Here is a 27,698-nt window from a genome sequence, read left to right on the forward strand (position 1 = left end):
TTTTAATTTATACAAAGGCTACATAGCTAAAATTTTTACGATTAACCACTAGACAACAAGCCATCCGCGACGGTGTTCGCAAGCAAATAGCAGGAAATACAATGCGTGTACTTTCGTTGTGCTTGACGAGTATGAAACAATTAAGAATTCCTAAGAATCACAAAATATGCGATTTCTTTCATTATTGTAAATATTTTCAATGAATTTTCAAGGCGAAATTAAAAACGTACGTAATTAGAAACGTACCCATGATTAGTGGCAGAATAACTTGATAGTCTCTCCATTATGACTTCTATATTAAAATAATCTTCCATTACTGTCATGGTAACCCTTGGATATCCCAAAACTTCTGTAGCAAAAATATAAAATATATGTGTAGCCAACAGATGGGTTGGTCGAGTTGATGTTTCCAAATTGATGTCCAATGATTTTCCTCCTGTTACGAAAAATCTTTTTGGAGTTACTTCTGAAATAAGAGAAAAATGTTTGTTATAATATGCAGAATAACCAAACATGTGAAATTATGGCATTCTCGAGAAACTTTTAAAACTAAGGAACCTTTTTGACTACGCCGATCTCCTAGCTTAACGCGTGGATGCTTCACAACGTGTTCAATTTGCTAGTTGTGGCGATGTTTTATTAAAACACTCTTCTTTAGTACAGTCCCAAAGAGCAAGGTTCTTTTCCACTGCATAAATTAAATCTTCTGTGTTTACTTTGTGAACAACGACCTTTGATAGTTATTTATTACATTAACTTAGGCGTTTCCACTACCAGTAACGTCACCCATTTTAGTAGGAATTAAATTTTACACTAGTGATTACATAAGTAAACACAAATCACTGCCAACATTTGGCATACTGTTGAGTCCATATCCAATTATAAATATTTGCTTAACTTAAGTAGCAATCCTCGTAACCAAAGTTTAAGCAGTGCACTTCCACAGCGCGGAGCAACCACGCCCGGGGTGGCCAGTCATCGTTTAGTTGAGAAGCCTTCGTGTCCGCGGCTTATTTTCTGCCACGCCGCTAGCCACCGTAGTGTGATAGGGCCCTAAGGTGGCGCAAAATCAAACGCGGGCCTCTGGTTGCAGCCAGAGAATCATCAAATACTAAATTTCCCGCCACGAATAAAACGTATACATCAAATAATATACTGGATACAAATAGTTTTTGATTTTTACATAAAATACTCTCAAGATTAAAGAAACTTATTTCCATTTGATTATTAATAAATTATTCTGTATAAACTTACCTGGTATATCTAAACATTTTCCACTAAGGTCGATGTCGGCAAACGTTAACGTCGAACATAGAAACGAAATAGATAAAAAGGAGAAAAGCTGTCGATGATACATTTTTAACACTTGAAAACCTGAAACAAAACAAAAAGAATATTGTAAATATCCAAAGAACTCCGAAAAAATAGCAGAAATATCATCAATCAAACAAACAAGTACTTCTCGAGATATTAAACATAAAAAATCATGTCAATAAACGAATAAATACAACTATGAATAAATAGTTAAAAAAAAAACAAACGCTTTTTACAATAATAAAACTAAAGAGGGAAAAATATTTCTTAGCATAAGAATAAAATTTATTTCCGATGAGAAAATGTCACTATTATAAAATGATGTGGTGCTTGCTATCTATGACATTTTTAAACTAACTAAATGATTTTTCTGATTACTGAAAATCAGTGGCGGCGATAGCGGCGCGGGGCCCTGTGCAAGGTGAGTTAGGGGGGGCCCTTCCCCGGAAAATAGCAGTAACATAGCAGTTTCGCGATTTAAAAAGTTTGATTCCATACTTCAATACTTGCGGGACCCAGACTTTAAAACATTAAAACCGTGTAGAAAATATTTATATACATATTTATTTTTAAGTATAAAATTAAAATAATCTCAGATCCTCAGAATAGGGGAAATATTAGATAAAACCTTCACAGCTTGATAGCCCTGCGGCGCCCCGGGAGACGCGGTGCCCTGTGCGATCGCACAGCTCGCACATGCATGGCGCCGCCACTGCTGAAAATTATTCATTGAGTAAGACTTCACTTTCCATTATTCCTTTCTTAATAAGCTCAAAATGGCTCTCTACGATAAGATGGACGGTAGTGTTCATCGGTCAGGGTCGGATTAAGATTTATAAGGCGCGGGGCTAAAATAATGACGAGGCCCGCTTAAGGAATTCGGAAACCCGGAAAAATTAAAAAAATAATATCAACACGTTAGATCGGTATCAACGCATGAAAAAATACAGAATGTTTTTCAAATGATGGGGCCCTTTTGCATCTCAGGCACGGGACTATAGCCCCCCCAAGCCCCTAGCTTAATCCGATCCAGTTATCGGTGGATCTTTTATGTAGATAACTGAATTAGATTCCTACTTTATAGTTCATTTCCCTATTTACTCTCTGTATCATTGCACACTGCGTTGGCTACAAAAAGAGTCACTTTTTTATATTACAGTCAAAATTTAGGGCAACAGCACTACCACAAATTTTACTCCCTTACGGTATTCATTCCAAATTTTAAAGGAAGCGCCAAATATTATTACAGACAAAATACGAAATAAAATCACTCTAGGAGCACATTCTTTGAGTTATATTTTCTATCTCGACATACTTCATTTCATCTAAATTTATACCATACCCTTTGTCTTCACCAGCGCCATTGTGGAAAGTTTTCGAACTGTTATTTACTGTCGTATATAGCTGGACATGTTTTCAGCGTTTCTCCTTTAAAAGATAATTCTCCAGCTCTCTACCATTCATATTTTCAAACCATAAAATGTGCGTTCCATTTATAACTTTGGTCTAATACGTCCGTGTCCTTTTTACGTTAGTGGAAGGGGTAATTAGATTAGAATCCTTCACCAATGATAGTTATTTGGTACATCTTAGAAGAGGTCATTATTAACGCTTGGGCCCAATAAAGTGGGTCATAACACAATTTAGAAAGTCCTATTTAGATGTTTGACTGCGTTGAATGTTAGTTAAATGTCTTTTGGTCTCGTATAGATTGATAAACAGCGTCACCAGACATGACAAAGAGATCCATTTTAGTGCATCTTCGATTTTAATAACGTCAGAAGATTGAAATTATTGAAAGTTTATAAATATCATCATTTCCTTCCTTCCTAGTTATATTTTCTAGGAAGTTCTTAAATTGTGAAAAAATGTTTCAATTTAATTGTCCATGGCTCGCGTATATTTCTATCGTGATATGGATCATTATTTACCTTCCACAAACACACCTTGTCCTGTTTAATGATAAATGGATAAAAGCAGACTTGTCTATCCGCTGTCAAATGGATGCAAGGCTTTTTACGATCAAATAACATTCTATTTGGTTATATACGAAGAAATCGTATGACGTCGCAGTACCATGAGTGGTTGGGTTGAGGAAACAAACAAAAAGGCCAAAGTTTATGCCACTACTGGGACACCCAGCTTCGACGTATCTGAATTAGACCATGAATAGACTAGGATTCTTAACCCGCCCTTGGCCAAGCCAATGATCCTCCAAGCTTGGATAAAGAATAGCTAACCCAGCCTTGGCCGCGCTAGTGATTATCCAAGACTGTGTAACCCATCCTTGGCTGTTTAATGTGGGGTATGATCCAGTCCTTCCTCATCGTTATCACTCGAAATGTCTACGAAGCCTGCCTTACAACCTTGACTCCGCGTTCCACATAATTGCACCAAGCCTTGGCCAGCTTTGCCCCAAAATAATGAAACGAATTGTTAAAAATATGTCCAGAAACACCGTGTTATATCTGGTTTATTTGAAAAAAATGATTAAAAATGTTTAATATGTAAACTCTTGTTATTGTCGGTCTGTATTTGTATTTAGTTAAAATTAATTAGTTTCGTTATAATCATTTGGAGTAATATTATTGACAATATAACAGCTTCTATCGTTGTGTTGTTTATCAAGCTGCAAGATAAAATATCAATTCCGTGCCTAGTGGAAAGTCCCGCACGCTTCTTATTTGCATTTTAATATCCCAGATGCTGTTGTGGAGTAATTAGTTGTATAAACAAGGGGTTTATTAAATTTATGGCGAAACAATTATTCACTCTACCGACTGACAGCATCATTAGGATGCAATTAATTATGTTTCATACTCTTGGTTACGTTTTTAAGATTCTGGAAGCTCTGCACAACATTTTTTTTATTCAAATAATGAGTTATTCCATCATGGAATACTTTTTAGGAAATAAACTGTACATAGGAGAATTTTGGCACAAATAGAACGTTAGAAGGTTAGGCTGCTTTGCTGTCTTAATTGTCAAACGTCATCTTGAGCCTATCTAAAATCTATAAACATGTAGGTGTGGTCCCCACAGAAAAAGATCAAGGTGACTGATCCACGTCTTCCAATCCATCTTCCTACAAACTGGTTATCCAGAAACCGTCAAACATTAAACGCATAATGTGGTGGTGCACAATCTTGTTGGAACCAAATACTGGAGAAAGTATTCCTTATTATTTGAATCGGGAAATGCTGCTATTACATCCGGAAGCACTGCCATACTAAGATGTTCCAAATAGCACTCAGGTGTTGAATTCTCACGAAAGAAATAAGAACCATTAAATGTTCCTCAAAAGATACCTAACCAAAAAGTAATTTATGGGGGTGCTGGGTGTTTTGTACGAGTCCATTGGGGATGTTCCCGAGACCAGTAACGACAATTGTATCGATTTACCATGCTATTTAAACAAAACGTTGCCTTGTCTGAAAATACTACATTATTAAGAAAAATTGGATTTTTATCACAATGCCTTTTGCACGGATTATCTCCCGAGAGCTCTTTGTATGGGTGCAGATTTTTTAAAAACTTTATCACGAACGACTGATCAATATTTTGTTGTGAGAAAATTTTTATAGTTGCGATAGGGTTGTTTTTTAAGACTCTGAAGCATCCCTCTGCTTATTGGAGCAATTGGAGGCGATTCGTTGATTACATCTTATAGCATATGTTTCTTCATAACAAGAAATTGGACCACAAACAAAACACCGAAAGAAAAGGAAAGAAATTTGGAAGAAAGACTCAATGAAAAAAAAAAAAAACTCAGCCCCACGTCTTACATCCATAAGGATAGAGACATAAGTAAGTTAATAAGTAATAATAAAATTGGTATTGTGCTGATTGTAAGTAATGACAAACAGTTATTTTATCAAAAAAATTGAAAGAATTAATAAATACAGATATACTAGGTAAATTTGATAGTTTGATAGTATTAGGAATGGTTTGGAGGATTGCTGATAGCCCTGAATATATAAGGGATTGGGGTTGAAAATGCAGCTGACAAATTAAACAGTTCAGTAGTTCAAGCAAACTACATGCAAAGTTACTGACAGCTTGGTTAATACAGAGAGCTGTACGTCGATGTCTAAATCGCTTACAGATTTATTAAGGAACCATCAAGAGATACGTATTTTTGCAAGCAGCCTATGAGTAAGCGATTTCGATCTCGCCGTACAGCTCTCTGTTTTGAGCAAGCTTGGATTTAGTTTTCTTGAAATACCAAGTGTGTGAGTCGCTGAAAGCTGTCATGTCATCATCATTTTAAATCCCAAAGCCCCATAACCTATATGCTAAGGGCTGCCAGCGACCCTCCAAACCGTTCTTAACAACACTCAATCAATAGTCTCTATCACTTGACTAGAATTATGTGGTTTTTTCATTATTTCAAATTCAATTTTATTTTGTTTTTTTATTCTTTCAGTTTAACGAGACATTTTTTTCAAAACTGAACGGAAATATATTTCGAAATAATTCAAAACTCGACTGGTCTATGGTTGTGAGATAGGAAAATACGCATTCACCAAAAATGTTTGAAATTGCCATTCGAAAGATTGCATGAATGGAATCAACCATTAAATTATTTTATAAAACAGTCAAGGTCGTTTCTTAAATAAATGAAATTTTATTTTAGATCATTTCAAACGGAGATAACAAATTTTAAAATATTATAGTTCATAAATTAATGAAAACATGTTTACAAATTTATCAAATACAGGATGATCTCGGAAACTTTGGTTTTAATGAATATTATTAAATTAATGATTGTAGAAAAAATTTACATATTTACGCACAATTAAAATTGTTTCCAGACAAATAATAAATTCATAAATTGTTACCGAGAAAAGTTCATCGGAATTTAAAGAATTTAAAATAAATTTCAATATCTTATATTTGAAATATGACAAACTAACTGTTTACTAATATTTGCTAACAATTTCGCAAGATAAATATATAATCAATGCATAATAATTATTAATTTCAAAAATACTTTACGGTAAATTGATAGTACACGTGGATAGAAATAGGTAAATATAATTCTAAAGCCGGTACCATACGATGCCCACAATGTTTCTAACGTTGTCATGTTTTCATTTCTTTAGGTAAGTTTAGATAAGGTCCATGCTTCGTCCAATGTTCAGCGAACTGTTGGTGCAACTGTTGAACGCATCGTGTACTTGCAATACTGCATCCAGCCTTCCTTCCAACGTTGGAACGCGAATGTTGGCGTCAACGTCGTGTAGAATCGGCTTTAGACTGTTTAAAATAAGTTTATTAATTTTTTTTCTTATTTATATATAACAAAAAAGCCACAGTGAAAGATTTTTCGGATCTCATGCATGAATTTTACTATTTTTGTCATAGAATCGTCTTCTAACGGCCATTATCTAACCCGGGTTTTCGAACTGCATTTTTCCAATAAGATTTTTGTAATTTAGATTGTAGATACACTGTACTAGAAAACAGTAAACTTTGAGAAATATGAAAATATTCATCAGAAACATCCCTTTTAGTTAATTTTATCCAGTGCAGACATAAATTCCGTACCTCTCGCATTAAAATTTCCTTACTTAAACTTTATATTTGATATACCCTACAGGAAAAAGTCCATAGATGTTGAATCGGGACTACGTGAAGGCCAACTTATGTTACCTCACCTGGAGATCATTTTCTAGGAAAAATTTCACGATCTCGTGGCAGAGATCAATTGAGCGTGTGTGAAACTGCTCCGTCTTGTTGGAACCATGTTCTTTTGTTTTAACCCTTAAAGTTTCGCAGTTCAGGCACGAAGACATCGTCTAACAAGTAAATGCCTATAATTCCTCGCGCCGACATCACATACCATCTTTTAGCGAATATAGGAATTTCTGATGTTTGTGTTTTGGTTTGGTTACACTCCTGAAGCGGCAATTTTGCTCATTCTTGTGTCCATCAAAATGAAAATGAGTTTCATCCAAAAACAAGATGTTAGTAAACGTTGGAAAGCGCTCAATCATCCGGTTTTCGAAGTCGAGCCAAATCCTGACTAGTTTATGAACATTTTAGTTTCAGGATTGCGACAAATAAAACACCGAAGTGTGTTTTTCTCAATATGTATTCCGAGCTTTCTAGTACTTATGTATCCATTACCTGAGACTGAAATTAAGGTCAAAGTATAATGTTCTTTCTTCTAAAAAAATTATCAAACACATAAGTAGTATTCGAAAATCAATATTCGAATTGACGCTTGACATAAATATTGAACTTATTGATTCTGGTTCCTATTCAAATGGTTATTGTTTTCCATTGGTTAGATTATGAATGACATTAAAATTTTATAGATTAGATCAGGCTAGGTCATTAAATATTCATTGATTAAATTATGAATTACATTTATATAAGTTAGATTAAGTTAGGACGTTATGAATGAAGCTTAATTTTTATAGGAGTTAAAGTAAGGTTGTCAAAACTTTGGCAGATTCATAATCCATAGAATGACCTTTATAGAAAACGTGAAAGGCAATGGAGCATCTGTCTGGATATAATTTGCTGTCACTTTAGGAGAAATTATCTGATTGGTGGTTGACCTCTTAAATTAATAAATGTATTTTTTGTCATAATTTAAACAAGGAATTTCATAAACTATGCTGGGCAAAATTTTGTTTGTAAGCTACTTTCAAATTATTTGAAGAGTCCGGAAACTTTAGGCGTAACTAATTTTATATATGGTAAGGGTGTATAAATAGGTAAGATATTGCTGTCAAAATTAGTATTGCTCTTCCGCATCTGATTGAATTTAATTCCTGAATAAAAATCTTCACGCAGCCCGTCTATAACCTAGATTAAAGGTATTGATTCGATGTACTTTAGTTAGATGTTCGGCAGGTGATAATAACGAAGCAAATTGATAATTTTTCAAATAGAATGCGCAATGAAATTACATGTAATTGCATATTAATTACCTGATAGTTTATATTGGATAAGAGATTGAAAAATTCTGAACGTAGAATTAGTTTTCTTAATAAAGCAGACACATTTTTAAAAGTGATGTTTACTGGATCATGTTTGAATAGATCACAAATATTCTAGAACAAAACACGAGTGAGTAATTGAATTGGTTAATTTATATTACATACATCAGTAAATTCATGAATTTTGAAAATAATAATAACCAGAAAAGTATACTTTGCAAGTTTGCCAACAATCACAACATACAATTTATAATACGTCTAAATATTGTTCGATAAAATCGGCTAAGCATGATTCAACATTATTAAAATACTACGAAGGTAGCAACAGTCCAGTAAATGTTATTTATTTCACTTGCCAAGAATTTCCTGCACTGCACTGCAGGTGTAGAATAATTTTTAGAAAGTTATTTATATGTATTTTGATAAAAGACATCGTCTCGTTTTAGAAAAAACTTTTCATTAATAAATACATGATTGTTGAAACCGGCGTTCGTAAAATGTGCAACGAAAACAGAATTTTTTTTCTCACACGGCGGAGGACCACAAAGGAAACGCTGATAAAGCAGTAACGTAATGAAATTCGAGATTCTGTACATAAATTTGTATCAAAAATGTCGAATTTGTTATAATTCAACTCACTTTTTATCGTTTTTTCAGTTATACAGTGTGGGTTAAAGAACACAAATGAAAAATTTATCAGAATCGTGACCTAAGCGGATTTGCATTTCCACTTGTAAAAGAAATATCCACGCATAAATTAGATATCTTATTTATGTTTTTTTTTATTTATTCAACAACATCCTTGTCGGTTGTTATATAAGTTACATAACATACATATTAATAAACCAAAAACCTAACAATTAAGGAATGATTTGAAAAAATAGTAGAAAAGAAAAGTAGACTAAATTGATTGTAGATATTTTAAAACAAAAATCCCCAACCACGAGAATGAAAATGTGATTTTATTTTATAATAAAATGTGTCTTAAAAGTGAAAACTGAAATTATCATTCATATTAGCTTTGTCAAATTAAAAATCAATTCCGAATCAGTAGGTAACCATTTTAGAATCGCTTTAATGCGCATTATTGATTATGAACCTATTCAGAATGTTGATTGATGAAAGGCATATGGAATAAGTACGAAAAAACTCAAATTAGAGTCTCTGTACTGACATACAAAGATACTGATATACAAAGATATAACTATTTCTTCTCGTATTTGATAATGACGTTACTTCTCGTTTAGAAACTTTGGTTTCGTTGAAGTTAAGTGATCAATTAGTTTCCATTTTCTTCCTATCCTGTATTTTTTTATTTCATATCATCTTATTCCTTATTATTCCCGTGCCGTTTTTATTTATTTTGTCCAGCTTCTCATAGGTCTCCCTTTTTTCTTCTTGTGTGTTTGCTAAAAGGCTTTTTTTCAAAAAGGAAACTTGAAATAGCAGAAAAACAACATCTTACCTTTGAAATTTTCTATATTTTAATTACAGTTACATACTTTAGTGTCAAATATCAATACGGCCAAGTTTTCTTCGAATACACACATATGCATAAAACCAAGAAAAAAAATTAACTGAAAATAAAATTCTTGTTGTAATTTATATCGATATTGTAATAGTTAATTCCTTTTCTTATTTGTTAATGATTTTTATCCATAATGGGAAATGTACACGACGCAATTCGAGTGTAAACAGTTGGATTAATCTGTATGAAGTAGTCTTCAATGAATCAATTCAAAAACTTGTTAAGAAGAAAAATGACCCACTCAGTTCGATTTATACTCGCTAGTAAATTAGTTTTATTGATACATATTGTTACGAACTCTTCCACTGTCATAGACCGTGATGTCGGTCCCGTTCTATTTTGTTAATTGAATCTAAAGTTACATTTCCTTGAAGGTCTCTATATGGTATTGTTTTTATAACATGTTTACATTATATTGCGACTGTTTTTATATGGACAATTTCTAAAAAAGCCTTTTTATTTTTTTAAAGGAAAATTGGAAATTTCAAACATCCTGGATAGTGTATATAAACGAGTCTCTAGCAGCCCTAGTAGTGAGTATATAATTAGATAGCATAGTGAACGAATCGGAATAGTGAAAAGTAAACGGTGTTTTTAAATAAATTAGTGTTTCGTGATAAGTGTTGGTGTGTTTAGTGTACAAATAAATTTCGTGAGTAAGATAATACGTCGGTATAAATTCACAATATTTTTAATTTTTCGTTTGTCGTGCGTCCAAAATTCCAGCTTGATTATTGGTTTTTTTTTTTCTTTTTTTATTATATATTTCCTAATTATTTTAGAAACGAAAAGAATACAATAGATTTCTGTTGGCGTAACTAGTTTTTCTTTAAATACTTTATGCGTTTTTCTCAATACAAATAACGAGAAACGTAAGTGTGCCAAAAAATGACCAAATGCGAAACATTATTCGTATACAATTTATACAACTTGTTTTCAAACGAATCGCACCAACGTGATTCAACATTTTCAAAATAATTCCTAAATAACAGCTGAGTTAAACAATGTTAAATGATAATATTGTTTATAACACTTCACTTGCCAAGAATTTCTTTTCCTATATAACAGGTGTGAAATAAGAGGATTTATTGCGTTTTATAAAAAAAACAGATTAAATTTAAAAGACATCGTTTTGTTAATATTTAAAAATATTAAAGGCCAAGTTTATATCTGGGCTGGATATCAATCGCCAGCATCCAATTTTTTACAAAATCACATTTTATACTTGCAGAAATTTGACAGGCTTAAAGTCTATTTTTATGAATGAGAGAGTAATAAAACCTAATTTCTAATGCAAAACATAGTACGGTTATTTTGAATATTATTAAAGAATAATCTAAAACATTTTCATAAATCTATCTGACCGGTCTTCTCTAAACTGTACAGAACAATTGAGAAAGGTTTGGACAGGCCAAAAGCCCTGTGTAATAAAAGTTACATAGGATTGTTTTCAATTTAAAGTTAGAAATTTTGTTTGAATTCCAGGAATCTCTTCTCAACAAAATGCGATTGTAGGATTCTCTATTCAGTAAGTAGGTGTAAGTTATATATTTTAACAGTTTAGTTGCAGTGACCAGCGAGCAGTCTATTGTAAATCTACGAGTTATGAAAGAAGTTGATGTTTCAAATATCACGTGAAGCTTCTGGAAAATTTTCCACAGTTGAAAAAGTTTATTCCATGTTTCGAAATGGTGAAGATTACTCTTTTTAAGTCAAAAACTCAACGTTAAATGTCTTTCTACAAAATATGATCTGTACGAACACTTGATCAAGACTAATACGCTCTGTTAGATCTAACCATATGTTAACCATACATCAGCCTTCTCTCTACGTTCCCTTCTATATTTCCATGAGTGGTATACGAGGACGGTCCCTGCCCTGACCTAGAGATGGCGGTAGTTACTTGGAAAGCACCACGGTATTATCTATGCACAAGATGGGTGCCGCGTTTGCTCACAATAGAAGAAAAACAGCGTCGTGAAGATGTTTCCATCGACTGTTTAGTATTATTTTACAAAAATAAAGCCGTTTCATATCCTTGTATGTAATGTGGATCCATAATTTCACACCCTAAACAAAAGAACAATCAAAACAATGGACTGAATAGGAGGAATCGGCTCTAAAGAAGGCAAAGACCGTTTCATCTGTAGGCAAGGTCATGGTGTCAGTTTGTTGTGATGCGCTTGGGATAATTTTCATTGACTATCTTGAGAAAGGATCAATGGCGAGTATTATGTGAATTTTTTGTAACGTTTGAGCGGAAAAATAAAGCAAAAACGGACGCTTTTGGCTAAGAAGATCGTGTTAGACAATATACCAGACTAAAATTAATGAAATAAAATTTGAATTGCTACCCTATTCTTCAGATTTAGCCTCCTAGGATTATTTTCTGTTCCCAGACTCGGTGGCCAAATATTTCCAAACAATGAAGAGGTAATGTTGGCAGTTAATCGCTGGTAAAAGTGTATGGAGCTAAAGGGTGAATATTTTGAGAAGTAAATACCGTTTTTCGCAAAAATTTTTGTGTTTTCTTTGTTGGGGTAGGTACTTCACGGACCATCCTCGTAGATATGTTGTTTTGGTGACCGACAATGGTTTTTACTGACTAATTTATTTATCAACAAACTATATTTTTTTAGTAGATTCCATGAAACCCGTAGCAATATAATCACATAAAATCCTAGTACGTGTATTTGTGAAGATTTAGGATTAAGTAATACAGAAAAAGCTTAAGTGGTTGTTATAGCGTTTCGGAGCTGTTCAGCTTCATAATCGTGTAACCGTGTATTTTCATTTGAATGGTAGTTTTTTCTCTCACCGCGTATTGTTTACCTCTAATTATAAAACCGTACCACATAGTATTTTTTTAGTTCTAAAATAGTTCTCAGTACATTTTATTTTGAAATAATTGGTTGCAAATTTAATTAATTTTTATTTTAATAAACAAAGAACTGAAATGAAACGAGAGAAGCAATATCTATGCAAATATCTCACAGAGTTTTGATGGAATAAATTATTTTATAGAAATTTGGGTTCAATCACCTTTGTTAACCTTAAATTTAAATGAACTATAGAATTAGAAGTTGCGGAAACATTAGAAATCATTAAGTAAATAATACTAAACAGGAAACAAATTAACAAAACAGCAAACAGAAAAATATGTAGGAAATCTATAAAAAATCCGATATCTACCTAAACAATTATAAATAAGTTGAGTGTAGGAAAAATAAGTAACTGCCAAGAAACTTATAGCCGCCACTTCCAAATGAGACATTAATCAGAACAGTTGAACTTTTACCAAATAGTTTAGACTTAAGTAACCCCAGCCTAGGTAACAATTAATAGAACAAACCAAAAATAAAAAATGTATCGTCATTATCAGTCAAATGTAAATCTGGTTTATACACGTCATTTTCACACTATTATTCAACAGGTGCTAATAAACGGAAAATTAGTATTTTATCCGTCAGATAATTCTATCAAAAGGTGAAATTAATGGCCATTAAATAGATCCAATAGTGTAGCAAGCAACAAAAAATCCGTGGAGCTTACATTTATTAAGTTTTAATCGCAAAATTCTAAATAAACTCAGAAACAGAAACCTTTTTATTTTAAAATTTCTTTTTTATCGTATGTTAGAACTTAGTCCTGTGTTTGCATCAATGGTTGTCTAGCTGCAGCTGCGATGATGAAGACCAGCTTTCATACCATCTTGTAGGTGGTTGTCCTGTTGGTCGGGATGTATTCCGTTTGTCAACCTATCGTCTGACATTCTGTCCATGTGGTCTGTCCATCCTTTTCGCCGATTTCTAGACCATCTCACTACATCCTGGATGTCACATATCTCCCTTATTTCATCATTTATCTTGTGGTCAAATAATGTGAGTAGTTCTTAAAAGCCGCTTAGTTATGGTGTTCTTTGCTCTGGTCTCTATCGCCTATGTCATTACTGGTCTTGTATATTCTGACTTTGCTCCTGGTAGTCATATATTTAAAATTGCACCAGCAAGAATTTCGAAACCTTTTGTATGTTATCAAAGTAGATCTATTCTTAATAACTATACAATAATCCCCCTGGCCCATTCACAATAAAACATTCGCAAGGAAATCGTTATGATTTTCCAGTATCATCCATTAAGTTTAACAAATATTCCTCATAGTTCTTCTAGTATTTCTAATAGGTCTCCAAACAACAAGTTGAACCTCTTCAAATTACTGATTTATGTCATATATGACTATTCATTCATTCAGACAAGAATTGCAATCTATAATTGAGTAATTAATAAAAGAAGCAATAAAAATAGGACCACAAAGAACTATAGGAAAACAAAAACTATAATAATTCAACAGGAGCATCTAAGAATTGCAACATCTCTAGAAGAAGTAACCGAATATACTTTTTCAGGCCAATTCATTAAGAGAATCAAAGTTAAGAAATGTAATTACTAATCAGATTGACATAAGCATCATTCGGAAAACTATCATATACACTACAAATTAAAAGTTTTTGCCCGCCCCATAATCCATTCATAAAATTTCAAAATAATACTCTAATATTTCTCTTTCATATTGTCTAGCGAAGTGTCTAACAAACAAAAAATAATAGTGTCTGTTGTTTTTTCACTTTATACGAGCGCATGTTTATATTTTTGTCGGTGAGTGCGACAAGTTAAAACTTGCAACTTGCTGATTTGTTAATTATACTTTAAATGTGAATTATTTCCTCCGTGTTTATAATTGTAGTTTAGTACCAGTTAGTCCTAGGAGACACAAGAAAATACTGTGATTTATACTTCTCGAACCAAGACATTTTTCGTTTACGAATTGTTTCCGTTCTAGCAAAATCAGACTTGTAAGTTTTGAAATGGTTAAAACCAAGGAACTATCGATTAAAACACGTTATTTAATCGTAAGCATTGATACTCTAGGCAAAAGTAACTGTACTTTTGCTATCGAATTAAAAATAGCTCGACGTACCGTGGACTACAACGTAAAAAAACATCCACCAGTAGCTTTGGCAATAGAAAACGTCCAGGGCGGTCTTAAAGAACCACAGCTACTAATGGTAAACGTATTTTATTGATCAGTGAACGGACTCAGAGGTAGTAGCTCTGATCAATGGACCTCTGCCTCTGAGTACTTCTACAATAGTGAAAACGAGATTTAGAGAAGCTGACATTTCTGGAAGGGTGGCAGATGTCAAAATAAAATTAAAGGGTTGCAATGGGCTAAAGAAGAAAAAAATTACACTAATGAAGAATGAGAGACGTGGAGTGATGAGTAAAAGTTTGGATTTTTTGGGTCTAAACAAAGTGTTTTTGTGCAATTCAAAAGGAAAACGGATATTAGATCCATGTCTAATCCTAATTGTAAAAGACGGCACAGGCTCGCTGACGGTTTGGAGATGTTTTGGAAGCAGGACGATTGGAGAAGTGGGAATTCGCAGGAAATACCTTAGGATAAAAAGGCATAAGATATTTAGACACTGAAAACTGTGGGACTACAAAAGAAAGACCGTAAATGCGTTGCTCTGAGCAAAAATGGACGCAACTCTTCCAAAATAGAAGAGCGGAGTAAGGAAGAGAAGGTATTTATTCAAAAATGGACGTATGAGGCTGTCTAAGTAAATAGAGAGGTGTTCCACTGTATCACCTGTTCACTACATCATATAAAACTGCGGATTTCCCTAAAGTATCCACCTAATATTTAATTCATTTAAATTAAACTATTTAATCACTACACGTTTTTCGATAAGATCCATTTTGATACTGAGATGGAACACCCTCTAATGTAGGAAAGTTTCAGCAGACGTTCCATTTGTCAGTTTCTAGAATGAGTCTATACACGATAAATTACAATATAATGCAATAAAAAATGATATGATATTGGCGAAACATGCATTCATATGATTATTATTTTTGTTATGCCCTTGACATTAAAGATAAAAACAATTTTCTATGACATTAAGTTGTGCAATCATAAATTACTAACAACTCTTGAAAACTAACATTTATGTTCTTTCTCATTAAATCTACAACCTGCATCAACTAGTTTATGAACTATTGAGAATCAATAGAATCCATATTAGGTCACACAATTTGCATACCGATTTCTAAATCTCATGAAACTGATAATAAATTATAAAAAACAAAACTCAATACACCACAATATATATTCAAAATAGTATACTTTAGTGTTTGATTTGCCACATTCCCACAATTAAAATGTATATATTTCGTATTGATTTATCTTGATTTTAGGTCCCTTTTGATAGGAAATCAGCTCAAAATAACAGGTAAAATTTTATTTTTCAACCTATTTCGGTCTTTATCAATATATTTTGATAAACACCGTTTTTTGGGATAGTCATAGGATTGTGTTTATCGACTGTCTTCAAAAAAATAGGACAATAACAATAGATTAGTACGCATCATAGCTTGATAAGGTAAATGGTGTAATAAATGAAAATTGCAATTGAACCATAAGACATAAATTACTTTAAAAAATATAAAGATCTTTCTAAGTAGTGATTTATTAACAAAAAATATTGTTTTCTAAAAACTATATAAACATTTTATGCAAAATTATCCAAAAAAAAAGCCGAAGGACAACAAACTAATCGATAAGCCATCTGATTTTAACCAAATATTAAGCTTTGTATCATCACATGATAGGAAAATTTGTTGACATTAGTTATTTTTAATAATTGTTTACCAAATTTCGGTTAATTACATTTCTTATTAGATACAGACGATTTCACCAATTATTTTGCACTATCAGTCTCGCAGTTTGTTTACTTCCAACGACAACAGACTCATTTATTTTTACGTCAGAATTAGCGACCTTGCTTATTTTTATGTTATGCTACCTTCGAATTTTTATCTCGCCCGTCTGTAAATACAAGGAACTGTAAGGAAGTAACATTCAACATTAATATAACAGCAGTGGGTCGACCTCATCGATAATTTTGGAGTTCGTCCGACAGGATTTGGGAACCGAACATAAATATGACGAATGATGATATTGGGCATGCATCTATCCCTTGGTATTGGTACCAATTTTGTACAGGAATAACAGCAAATTCCTTGTCAAAACATTTTAGAACCACCACCAAAAGACACTTTATGTTATCTGCTAAATGAAGGTTCATAGTTGAATTGTAGATGTTGAGGTATTGTTAGACCTTCTGATAGGCCCTTTTTGAAACTACCAAAGGCCGATCTCGTTCGAGAATCCATTCCTGCACTTTCACTGTAATAGCAACACTTTTGGCTACGCCAACAGTGGGTTCTGGGTCCATCGTTGGATATGCTAATTCCAATCTCTTGTTGTCTGAGTGACATGGTACCCAAACGGAAGATCATACCGTATCAGCAGTTGTAGCTTGTATGCCAGTACTCCTGTATGATCAGATTAAGATTACTATGTGCGATATTCAGAACATTTGCTAATGTATCTTTAGACTAACTGACACCTCACACAAGGAATTCCAAGTTGCCTTCTTTTGAGAATTCCAAATTACTTTTTTTTATAATTTTGAAATTTCCAAACGACCTGCAATTACCTAATCGTATCCGATATACCTGGTAGTACTTTCCACAGGAGCCCCAGGGAGAAAGTTTTAAAATCAAATATCGACTCTAGCGAAACTATGCTGCTCCTAGATAAGCATACTTTTTATGTTTTAAGATATGTTCTTCATGTTTTTCCTCGCACATAATGCAGAACCAACTTTCTGTCTGTCTTTTGTCAGTTGCACAAGTTTCAGTCTTTTGTTTTATTCACATAGATTCTTTTCTATTCTTCGTCAGGTTTTTGTTCCTTATGCCTTCTGGTCGATTTTCTTTCTTGAATTTCTTGTTCTTTATGTATTTTTTCAACTTGCGAATGTCTCTCGAGATAGACGTTTTTTATATCGTCTACATTTTTTAAATCGAATCGTTTATTTCACTAGTTCAGGACTCACACGTCCTGAACTAATTTTCCTACATATGAGGCTTTTCCTAACGACCTGCAATCAACCTAATCCTATCCGATATATCTGGTAGCACTTTCCTCGAACCCATGGGAGACATTTTTCGAACCAAATATTGCCGAATCAATTGTTCATCCAACATTGCAGCTAACGTCTCTATAACGAGGTCTTAGTCTATTGTAGTCATGGTGCTCCTAGATGTTAGGAACGCGCGGGGATATTGACTAAAGAGCATCCATTGGAAATACTTTTGACTTTTTGACTTTACGATCTGTTCTTCATGTTTTTCCTCACACATAATGCAGAACTAACTTTCTTTTGTAAGTTGCACAAACTCTAGTTTCTTGTTTTATTGGCATATGTTCTTTCCTATTGTTTTTTTCTTCTATTTTTCATCAATTTTTTGGTTTCTTATGCCTTCTGGTCGTTTTCTTTCTTGAATTTCTTGTTCTTCATGTATTTTTCTAACTTAGGATTGTCTCTCGAGATAGAAGTTGAATTATTTTTAATATCGTCTACATTCTTTAAATCTAGTCGTTTATTTCGTTGTATTTTATGTTGAAGTAGTCTAAATCATTTGGATCTGGAAGAAGCAACTCACACGCCCTGAATTAATTCGTCATCTCCGTCACTGGATTGAATCCGAATATATTTAAAAGACATTGGTTAGCACGCCCATGACCCTGACATTTTACATTATTGTATAACACATAATTTTCCTTGAACTACTGTGTTAGGTATGTGAAAAATGAGATACACGATAATAAAAATAAAATTTCCAGAAATTATTATTTTTCGATCACAAACAAAAATAAATTGATGAATATTAAAAATACTTTATCTGTAACCAACGTCACCAGATATTTTTAAGTATCAAAAGTATTAGGCCAGGTACCAGTCGATTTCCCGTGGAATTTTGATAATCAAGATCGATTCTCATGAAAATTGGTATGAAGGTAGTATTTATAATCTTCTTCATAATGTATCGTGAGCCGAATGGCACCTAGTGCTGAAAGCCACCCCTTCTTGGAAATGAAAATCTATTTCATCAAAATAATTTCGTAGGATGATAATTTTAAGCATCTTTTACTCCACAAAGTTTTTTTCTAAAGTTGGTAGTTTTAGAGTTATTAACGATTGAAATTTCTTATTTTTCCTTGAAAAAACTCATATTTTTTACTGTTTCTCATGAATAACTTGAAAAGTTTCCATTTTATCAAAAATGTAACTAATAAAAAAATGAAGAGATTCGTTTTTTAAAGACCTCTGTAAATTCAAAAATAACTGAGTTATTGCTCGTGCAAGGATTACTATTTTTTGGGAACCCCGAAATTAAAAACGTTTAACCTCAAACAACTTTTTTAAAATGAACACTGTTCAAAAGTCTTCTGCATAAGAGTTGTCTGATTTATAACAAAAATAAGGTTTTTTTTGAAATAAATGTAAAAACTCTATCCTCGCCATTACCACCCTAATTGAAATTAATCGTGATCCACTTGCAATTAACTTTGATATGATTCATGTGATTTGACCAGTTTTGAATGCTTATTTTAGAAAAAATAATTGATTAAATTGACTACTGCATTTCCGTAATCTTGAAAAAAAAAATTACTTTTTCTTAAATAAACCAAAAACTATTCATGTTATGAGAAAATGTTTCAAATATTTATTGTAGGGTTTTTCCTGCCAAAAATTTTGAGCTTCTTTAAATCTATGTACCATAAAAATTGAAGGAGAAACGATAGTTCAAAGTTTATGCTAATGCAACCCCTTTGAGCAACACCCTTTTGGAAACCGGGGGTTGGAAAAAGTTTTAATTGATATGACGTTGAAGTAATTGGAATCACCTAGCCTAAATGTTTCTAGCTTGAAAATTGTGCGAATTATTGTCGAAAAATCAACAGCTTTTTTTTCAAAATTTTGAAACTTTGAAATTTTTGAAAAAGCAACACTTGTTGAAAATTCTGACGAAATATTTCAATTCAGTATAAATACACTTTTGAATAATTATAAATTGTAAATTGTAATTAAGATTATTTTTTAACTTTTCTTATGATTAGGGGATGATTTGGAGGGGTTGTATGAATGTGATTGATCATAAACGTATTTGAGAATGTCAACAGATTTACGAATAATACATTTACACTTCATTTTACTCAAAACATGCATAAAATCTAAGACTTTTAATTTTTTTCCAATAAGGGGCAGTTTACACCCCCCAAAATATAAAAGTCCGGTTCGGCACAGTGAAGATTTCGTAGAAGAGGGGAGGTAGAGCTTGAATTAAAATTTTCATGAAAATCAGGATTATAAAAAGTGTTTTTAAAAAAAGTTTTCAACTACCCTCAGAGGAGGGTCTTTGGAGGGGTTGCATGAGTCCGATTAATCATAAACTTGTTTGAGAATATCAACAGATCTGTGAATAATTCATTTAAATTGTATTTTACTCAAATACGTGCTAAAATCGAAGATTTTTTAATTTTTTACGATAAGGGGTATTTTTCACGCCTAAAAATAAAACGTAGATTTTGATACAAAAAGTTATCAATTTTTGTTACTATGATAATTATAATTGAAAATAATACTAATGAAGTTATTGAAAGTGATATAAGTGAAGTTCCTTTATCCGTCATAATATACGAGGTGTGTCTTAAAGGTTGAGTGAATAGTATAGAAAAAAAAACAAACAAACCAGAAGTAATAAATAAATTACCTTCATTTAGAGTTACGCATTTTCCGGAAAATTTTGGAACAAAAATTTTTCTGGGAAATTTTCCGAAAATTACTAAATTAATAAGGTATTGTAAAGTTAAGTTCTGGTTCACTACAGGCTACAAGTAAACAAAACTGGAGTATTTTAATCAAATATGGATATGAGGCCCTTTTGAGTTTTCTTGTTCTAACAAATAAAAAAAAAACAATAGGCAAAATTGGATAATGACAAAGCAAAAAAATCGTGATATATAAATCTTTAGTCATGTATAAATCTGGTTAAAGTTAAAATAAAATAATTCTTTAATAACTATTTTATGCATATAAGCATAAATGATGTCTGTCCAATATGATAATTTTTAATTAGGTACTCAAGTATTTTATTTTCTAAATTGATCTATGAATATCCGAAGTGCCGACATGTTTCATGAAAAAGCTGAATTACTATTAAAATGGGTTGAAAATCAAAACAAATAACCAAAGTTTATACATTCAAGAATTTATGGAAAAAATCAAATATAATTTTGATCGAGTTTTATTTTCTACAAACACCTTTTGGAAACACCAAGATTCCATGGCGTTCATGTCCTAATTTTCTGAGTCATTCTCAGAACTGGAGAGCAAAGGGTGACCTAAATCAGAATTGCTGCTACTAAGTGACGATTCTGTGTCTTTGTTTTCCTAGTCATGGACAGATTCAGAATTTGGAAACATTTTTTTAGTTTTTATGTTGCTAAATACCTTCTGACTTGTTATATGTTTCAAATCACACTATAATTTTATTCATGTGGATTATAAAGAATTATAAACAGTAATTTTCCCGAAAATTTTCCATTTTATAAAATTTTGCATGGAAAATTATCCTCCTCACAATACCTCCCCTTTATTGGTCATTGTACACTTCAGAATGTGCCCTTTATAAAACTTCCTGTGTGGGGAAAGGCTCCAGGTCAAAGATACAGTGACGGAGCCAAGATTTGGCAGAGTGAGCAGGCACGATCAGCTATGGCCGATACCGGTCCTGTTCTAATTTTATCGAAGTTAAAGTTATCGTCTTCAGAGACTGAAAATGAGCTGGTCAGTGTCTGAAGACGATAACTTGGTTATAGAAACGCGCTTCAGACATTGTGATTGTAGAGTTTGGTGAAGTGCGTTGTTTAGTATGAATATCACCGACGATTCCAGAAATTCCAACTTACTGACACTCGTAAAGTTCTTTTCCCCATCAGGGAGTATCTGGTGACTGAAATGATGATGATAGGGTTACTAAGTGGACGCGTGTGGGGGCGGCGTATTTCAATTTCAATATCTTTGGATTCTCTCTAATGCTTTGTTATTAGAAACGAACAATAGGCAGTTTGTATAACGCATTATTGCTCCATTCCGTGTTTTATCGGTTGAGATTTACGTAAAATCAATGATTTTTTAAATGTAACGTCATAAAGCTTTAAATTAATATCAACATTATAACGGTTAGGAGTTTCCTCCATCCATGACTCACTCACAATAAAATATTGCGGTAGCAGTAAGATTGTAATAAACCTTATAAGATTTACGTTGGCGGTTAATATTCGATAAGCTGTAAAACAGCATAAATATTTGCATAATCTTTGCAAATCGGTTTACTAAGAATAATTGTTGGATAGGTTTTATCTTTTTAATGCCATTGTCAAGGTCGGGGTCATTTGAACGGTTGTGAAAGTTTATTTTTTTTTTCGAATTTGGATTGATTTTGTTTCTATGCTTATTAATATACGAGATTTGGACAATAAAGTATTCACTTTTTTCATGGTAACTCCATTGATTTGGTAGTTATAATAAATGTGGCGACCACCTTTAAAAAATACCTAATACAAGTAGACATTTCTCAGAACAAACTTCCTCAATAAAACGATAATTAAATTAAACCTTCCCGATATACCTGACTTGGGAAAAACCAAAACCTTCTACCTGTTCTTTGTTCCATATTTACACGAACCTAGGCGAGGCGTTTGGAATCGAGGAGAAATTCATTCGATCAGATCTCGAACGCCGAGGTATCAGCGAAACTACACCGTTTTCTCAGAGACTCAGCTAGCGGGACGTAGTTTAATCTTTTGTTTGATTCCAAACGGCTCACCTAGGTTCCTGTAAGTATGGAACAAAGAGCAGGTAGAAGGTTTTGGTTTTTCCCAAGTCAGGTATATCGGAGAGGATTAATTTTATTGTATGCTATTTGCATGGACATTAAGAAGATGACTTGGAATTTCCTGAGTCAGGTATCGATCAGTCAGGCGTGGACGGGTTATCGTTTTATCGAAGGAGTTTTTTCCGAAAAATGTCTACTTGAAATAAGTATTAATAGTAAGTGATACTTGGATGTTTTCGTATAGAAAAAGAAAAAAAATATGAATTTCTACAGTTATTATTATATTTTATTAGACTTAGACCCTTTTATAAGTTTTTCTTGTTAAATTGATTCGATTTTAGGTCTCTTCTAATTGAAAATTAGATCATTTACTTTTCGATTCAAAAACGTGTCGCCTGAGTTCGTGTAAAGCTGGTACTATACGATGCGTCCAATGTTTGCAACAACATTCACCTTCCAACGTTGGCTGAATATTGAACGAAAGCTGACACTTCACCTAAACTTACCTGAAGTCATGAAAACGTGGCAAAAAAGTGATGAACAGCATACAAAAGACATAATAATACTGGTTTTCATATGAAATACGTAGCAATCTCGCGCAAGATAATAAGACATGTGTGTAGTTGTACTACAAGTGTTGGTTCCAGCTTCGTTCCAATGTTGGATACTCCTTTGACTCTGGTCAAAAACCTGACTTTCCTTTTATTGCCACGAATGACATGCGCACTACAACCAAACGATACATCCAATCATACCAACGTTGAAGCATCGTGTGATACCGGCTTGAGTAAGAAATAAGGGACGGTATCGTGAACAGTGGGGAAGGTAGCGGGATGTAGAGGTCGTAATTTTTGTCGAAAATGAAAAATATAATAACGAATTAGTAGGTCTAAACGTGCCTTCCAAACAAGAAAACAGCAAAAAACACATTTCACATTTATGGTTTTTTCGATCGATAAGAAAAATATACAAAGTAAAAAGATAATCCCTTTTAACACACTATGAGGTTATTTATTAAATATAAAATGTTTTTATCTATCGCTTTAGTTTTTATTTATAATGAATTTAGTACTATTGTTACGATTTCATATTTTTGATACGAATCTGTCTCTGATCGGAGAAAGCTGATACCTCTTACCGCACAACAGGCTTCACTTGCACGCGCCTATAAGTTCACTTATGCGCGTTATTTCCATATTAAATTATGGGAAAATTAAACTCAGTTTGATATATAAAGTGATAAATGTATATAGGACGGTGTTTCGTATTATAGTTTTTGCCCCCTACAAGAAAAAATTTAAGAAAAGGGACTATTACATTGTCCTATGCCTATGTCCAGCTATTAAAGTGAATAATGTAAATTGAAGTTTTTTGAATCCGTTTGAGGAATTGTTGATTATATTTTTGTATTTTTTTCCAATTATAATTTAACACAAATCAATCCAATGTCAATGATGAGTGTACAAAATTTGTTTTGCGATATTTATCAAGGTCAGTAGACAGATGTTTAAACAATTCGTTAGACAAAATGTATGCACATATTGAACTGAATGTTTTTAAAAATCCGTGATTATGACAATGTTCTAAGGTTACAGTATTTGAAATCGATCGTATGTTTTTAAAAACAAAATCAGTAGACGTATCGGATTTTGCTAATATGTATCAATTTTCGTTCAATTTCTATTTTGTAAATCAACGCCAAGTATTTATTTTGAATAATAGGTACTTTATTACTTTACGAGCAGCAATGTTGAAACACAAGTACAAAGAAAGAGCTTTCTTCTTTCGACCAGCATCGCAGTGGTCGACCAAATGAGGTGACTACTCCAGAAATGTTGAAGTAAATCCACTGGATGATCGTTGACTGAAAGTGCGCGAGCTAGCAGACAAAGTAGGCATTTCAAAAACTGTAGTACATCGCAAATTAACTAGAAATTTGGACATAAGGAAGCTGTGCAAAAGATGGATGCCGCGTTTGCTCACAATGGAACAAAAATAGTCTCGTCAAGAGGTTTCCATCGAGTGTTTCGCAATGCTTCACAGGAATACAAATCTAAGTTTTTGCGCCGTTTCACAACGATGGATTGAAAAGGAAGAACCGGCTCCAAAGAAGACAAAGACTGCTCCATCTGCAGGCAAGATTATGGCGTCGGTTTTTTGGAAGGTGGGGTGCGAGGAGCGCACAGGCACATTTAGAAAACATTTCGTCCATCTAGCGCACAAGAAAATTTGATCTGCCGAAGTGAGTCCTATATACGGGCAAACAAACCCAACCTCTTTAATAATTATTACCATCAAGACAAAACGAAAAAAAAACCATTTTCCGAAATGAGTAAATGTTCAATATTATATAAAAGACTGAACAAAAATTTATAGAAAAAATTATTATTTCCAAGAATGAGTGCATTTTTGGTATCAGGTTCAAAATAATTAAAATATTACGTATTTTGAATTTTCCACAAAAAGCCTTTTAATTTAAGAATGGTTAGGTTAGGTTAATTTAGATTAGGTTAGGTTAGGTTAGGAAACTATGACTACAATCGCATCGCTACTGTATTGTTAACTCTTTCGTGATTTTTCTCCTTTTATTTACGATAATAAACGTTTCAAGCTAAATACAGGGATTGAAGATACTGTATTTATACGCAAATGTGCGCTCGCTGCACCCTCATACATAAACTGTGCGCTCGAACCACCGTGCGCTCGACGCACGCATTCTTTTGGGATGCGCGGTGGGATAATTTTCATTGAAAAAGGGAAAACTATGAACGGCGAGTATTATTGTAATAAGGACAAGCCTTCTTTTTACTCGACTTCTATATTTTTTAAATAAATATTTAATTGTCATTGGTGACGCGGTTAGTCTCATGACGTGTTATTTAATTGAAATTTTAATAATTTTATAACTAAATGGGTTCCCAGAATATTTCATAAACAAATATTCATTTACATGATTTTTATTATTACAATTAATAGCCGGTTTCCACCGAAATACAAAACAATATATTGTACTGTAATGAAAAATATAATTGGAAAAAAATATGGGGAAGATTGCAAAAAACAAGCTCGAATAAAATTATCTACGAAGTGTTGATTTCCAAGATAAAGGACAATTTTTGTATTTTAGTTTTATCAAGAAAACAGAGTGCTAAAACTATTTTAAAAATGTTCTCAAAACAATTATATTTAACAAATCTTAAATACTTTGAGATATATAAATATATATAGCTCAGCTGAATAGGTCTTCTAGACCTTTGGCTTCAATCTTCTTCACTATTCTTCGATCTTCATTCTTTCCATTCAATCCTTCCTATCTCATCTATAGCCTGCTTGACTTTTGTAGCTATTTTTTCTTTAGGCGCCCTCTCCTTCTTTTCCCTCTTTCTTCTTCCTTAAGCGCCATTCTCATAATTCTCTGCAATGACAATCTCATAATATGTCCTCATCATCTTGCTCTTTGTGTTGAAACTATATGTGTTATTTTAGGCTTCTTGTATATCATTAGTTCTCTGTTGCTTGGCTTTCAGATAACCAAGTGTCCTAGAAGGTCCTGAAACCTATTTAGCCCACATCCAAACTAGTGTGGTAGTATAAAGCATAAGCTAACAAAAACAAAGTAATCCTAATGTGGCTTCCAGGCAACCAGGATATACCAGGAAATGGTATATCCTGGAAAAAGGGGCGACGACTCCATACCATTGACCAGAACTCTACTGTGGCCTCACGAGATGCCACGTTATTAACGAACTGAACGAAAGGCTGAAGAATCTTACTGAAGAAACACTCCAAGCCTTAAACGTTTGAAGAACTTATTTGATGACCAGAAAGACATGAAACTGGTAGTCGGTCACTACCCCGTCAAATACCACGTTAAGACGATGGGCATGGTACGGCTCAAGTATCTTGAAGGAGCAGTACTAACATCTAGGGAAGCGGGACACAAGAACCCCCAAAAAATATCCTATTTTAGGAGGAGTATATGTATTTTGGAAGCAGAGCAATGAGACGTAGAGTCTTGCACAAAATATCTTCTAGGTATAAGTGCGGAGTGGCTGGAAAGCCAAAACGACTCACCAAAACAATCTAATTCTCTGTTTGTACGTCTTCTCCAGATACCTTCTGTCATTTTGACGTCACCTTATATTTTCCTAAGTATTTTTTCCCATATATCCAGTTTATTCTTATCTATTTTAATCAGTGTCTGATTCATATTCATAACTATTGGTTCATTTCATTTTTTTAAGGCTTGTATATGTTATGGTTAGTCCTACATAATCAAATCGATTACCTTTGTCTTTTGTTGTTGAAAAAACCTTTTCCATTCCTCTCTCCAGTTAATGTCATCAGCCTTCGTAATGCAGTGTGCTTTATGGTGAAAGATGGAGTCTGCTGTTTGTATATTTATTCATTAATATGCTCTACAGGTCATGTAGGCCTAGATCAAGAATGACAATATTACATAGTTTTATATATTATACATCAAAGACCTCTATTTTGTATTTTCCACACAATACTTCTCCATTCCTTCCTGTTCACACCTTTCTCTCCAATTCTGAACATTACACAGTCATACCATCTCTTCCTTGGTCGTCCCTTTCTTTTCTTCCCTATTGGTCATCTTTGCAGTACTAATTTTGGCATCTGTTCTCTATGTAGTGTCTAAACTTGTCCCAATTATCTCACTTTCTGTCCTTTAATAAACGAGCTTATTGTAGCTTCTCCATAAAGTTTCTTTATTACTTCTTCTCCTCCAGCCCTCTCCCATCTTTCCAACATGGCTTCATCTGCCTTTTTTAATATCCATGTCTCACATGCATATGTTGCGGTGGGTCTTACTACCGTTTTATATATTCTTATTTTTGTTTTTCTTGACACGTATTTTGACTTCATCAGTGATCTAATACTTCCGAATTTTTGTGTTCCTTTAGTTATTATGGCGTTCAGTTCTAATTCTTTTACTCCCTTGTCTTCTATTACGACTCCTAGATACAAAAAGTTGGTAACTCTTTGCGTCTGGTTGTCCAAAATTTTTGGCTTCCTCTTCCAATTTTATTTCTGCTTTCTTTAAGTCCTTCTTGGATTTTGCTA

At 33.1% G+C, this 27,698-nt stretch overlaps 1 protein-coding gene across 2 annotated transcripts in view; it reads right to left on the reverse strand.

Moving 5' to 3' along the window:
• The window catches only part of LOC130900347 (uncharacterized), a 114,912-nt gene that overhangs the window by 44,133 nt on the left and 43,081 nt on the right, over window positions 1–27,698 (reverse strand). For both annotated transcript variants that reach the window (XM_057810892.1, XM_057810891.1), the window contains 2 exons: window positions 1,255–1,374; window positions 247–466 (listed from right to left, as the gene is read on the reverse strand). In XM_057810892.1, the coding sequence (XP_057666875.1) occupies window positions 247–466; window positions 1,255–1,357 (323 nt within the window). In that variant the 5' untranslated portion in view covers window positions 1,358–1,374. The remainder of the gene's footprint in view (window positions 1–246; window positions 467–1,254; window positions 1,375–27,698) is intronic.

This window comes from Diorhabda carinulata, chromosome 12 (assembly GCF_026250575.1).
Source record: "Diorhabda carinulata isolate Delta chromosome 12, icDioCari1.1, whole genome shotgun sequence".
NCBI lineage: Eukaryota > Metazoa > Arthropoda > Insecta > Coleoptera > Chrysomelidae > Diorhabda > Diorhabda carinulata.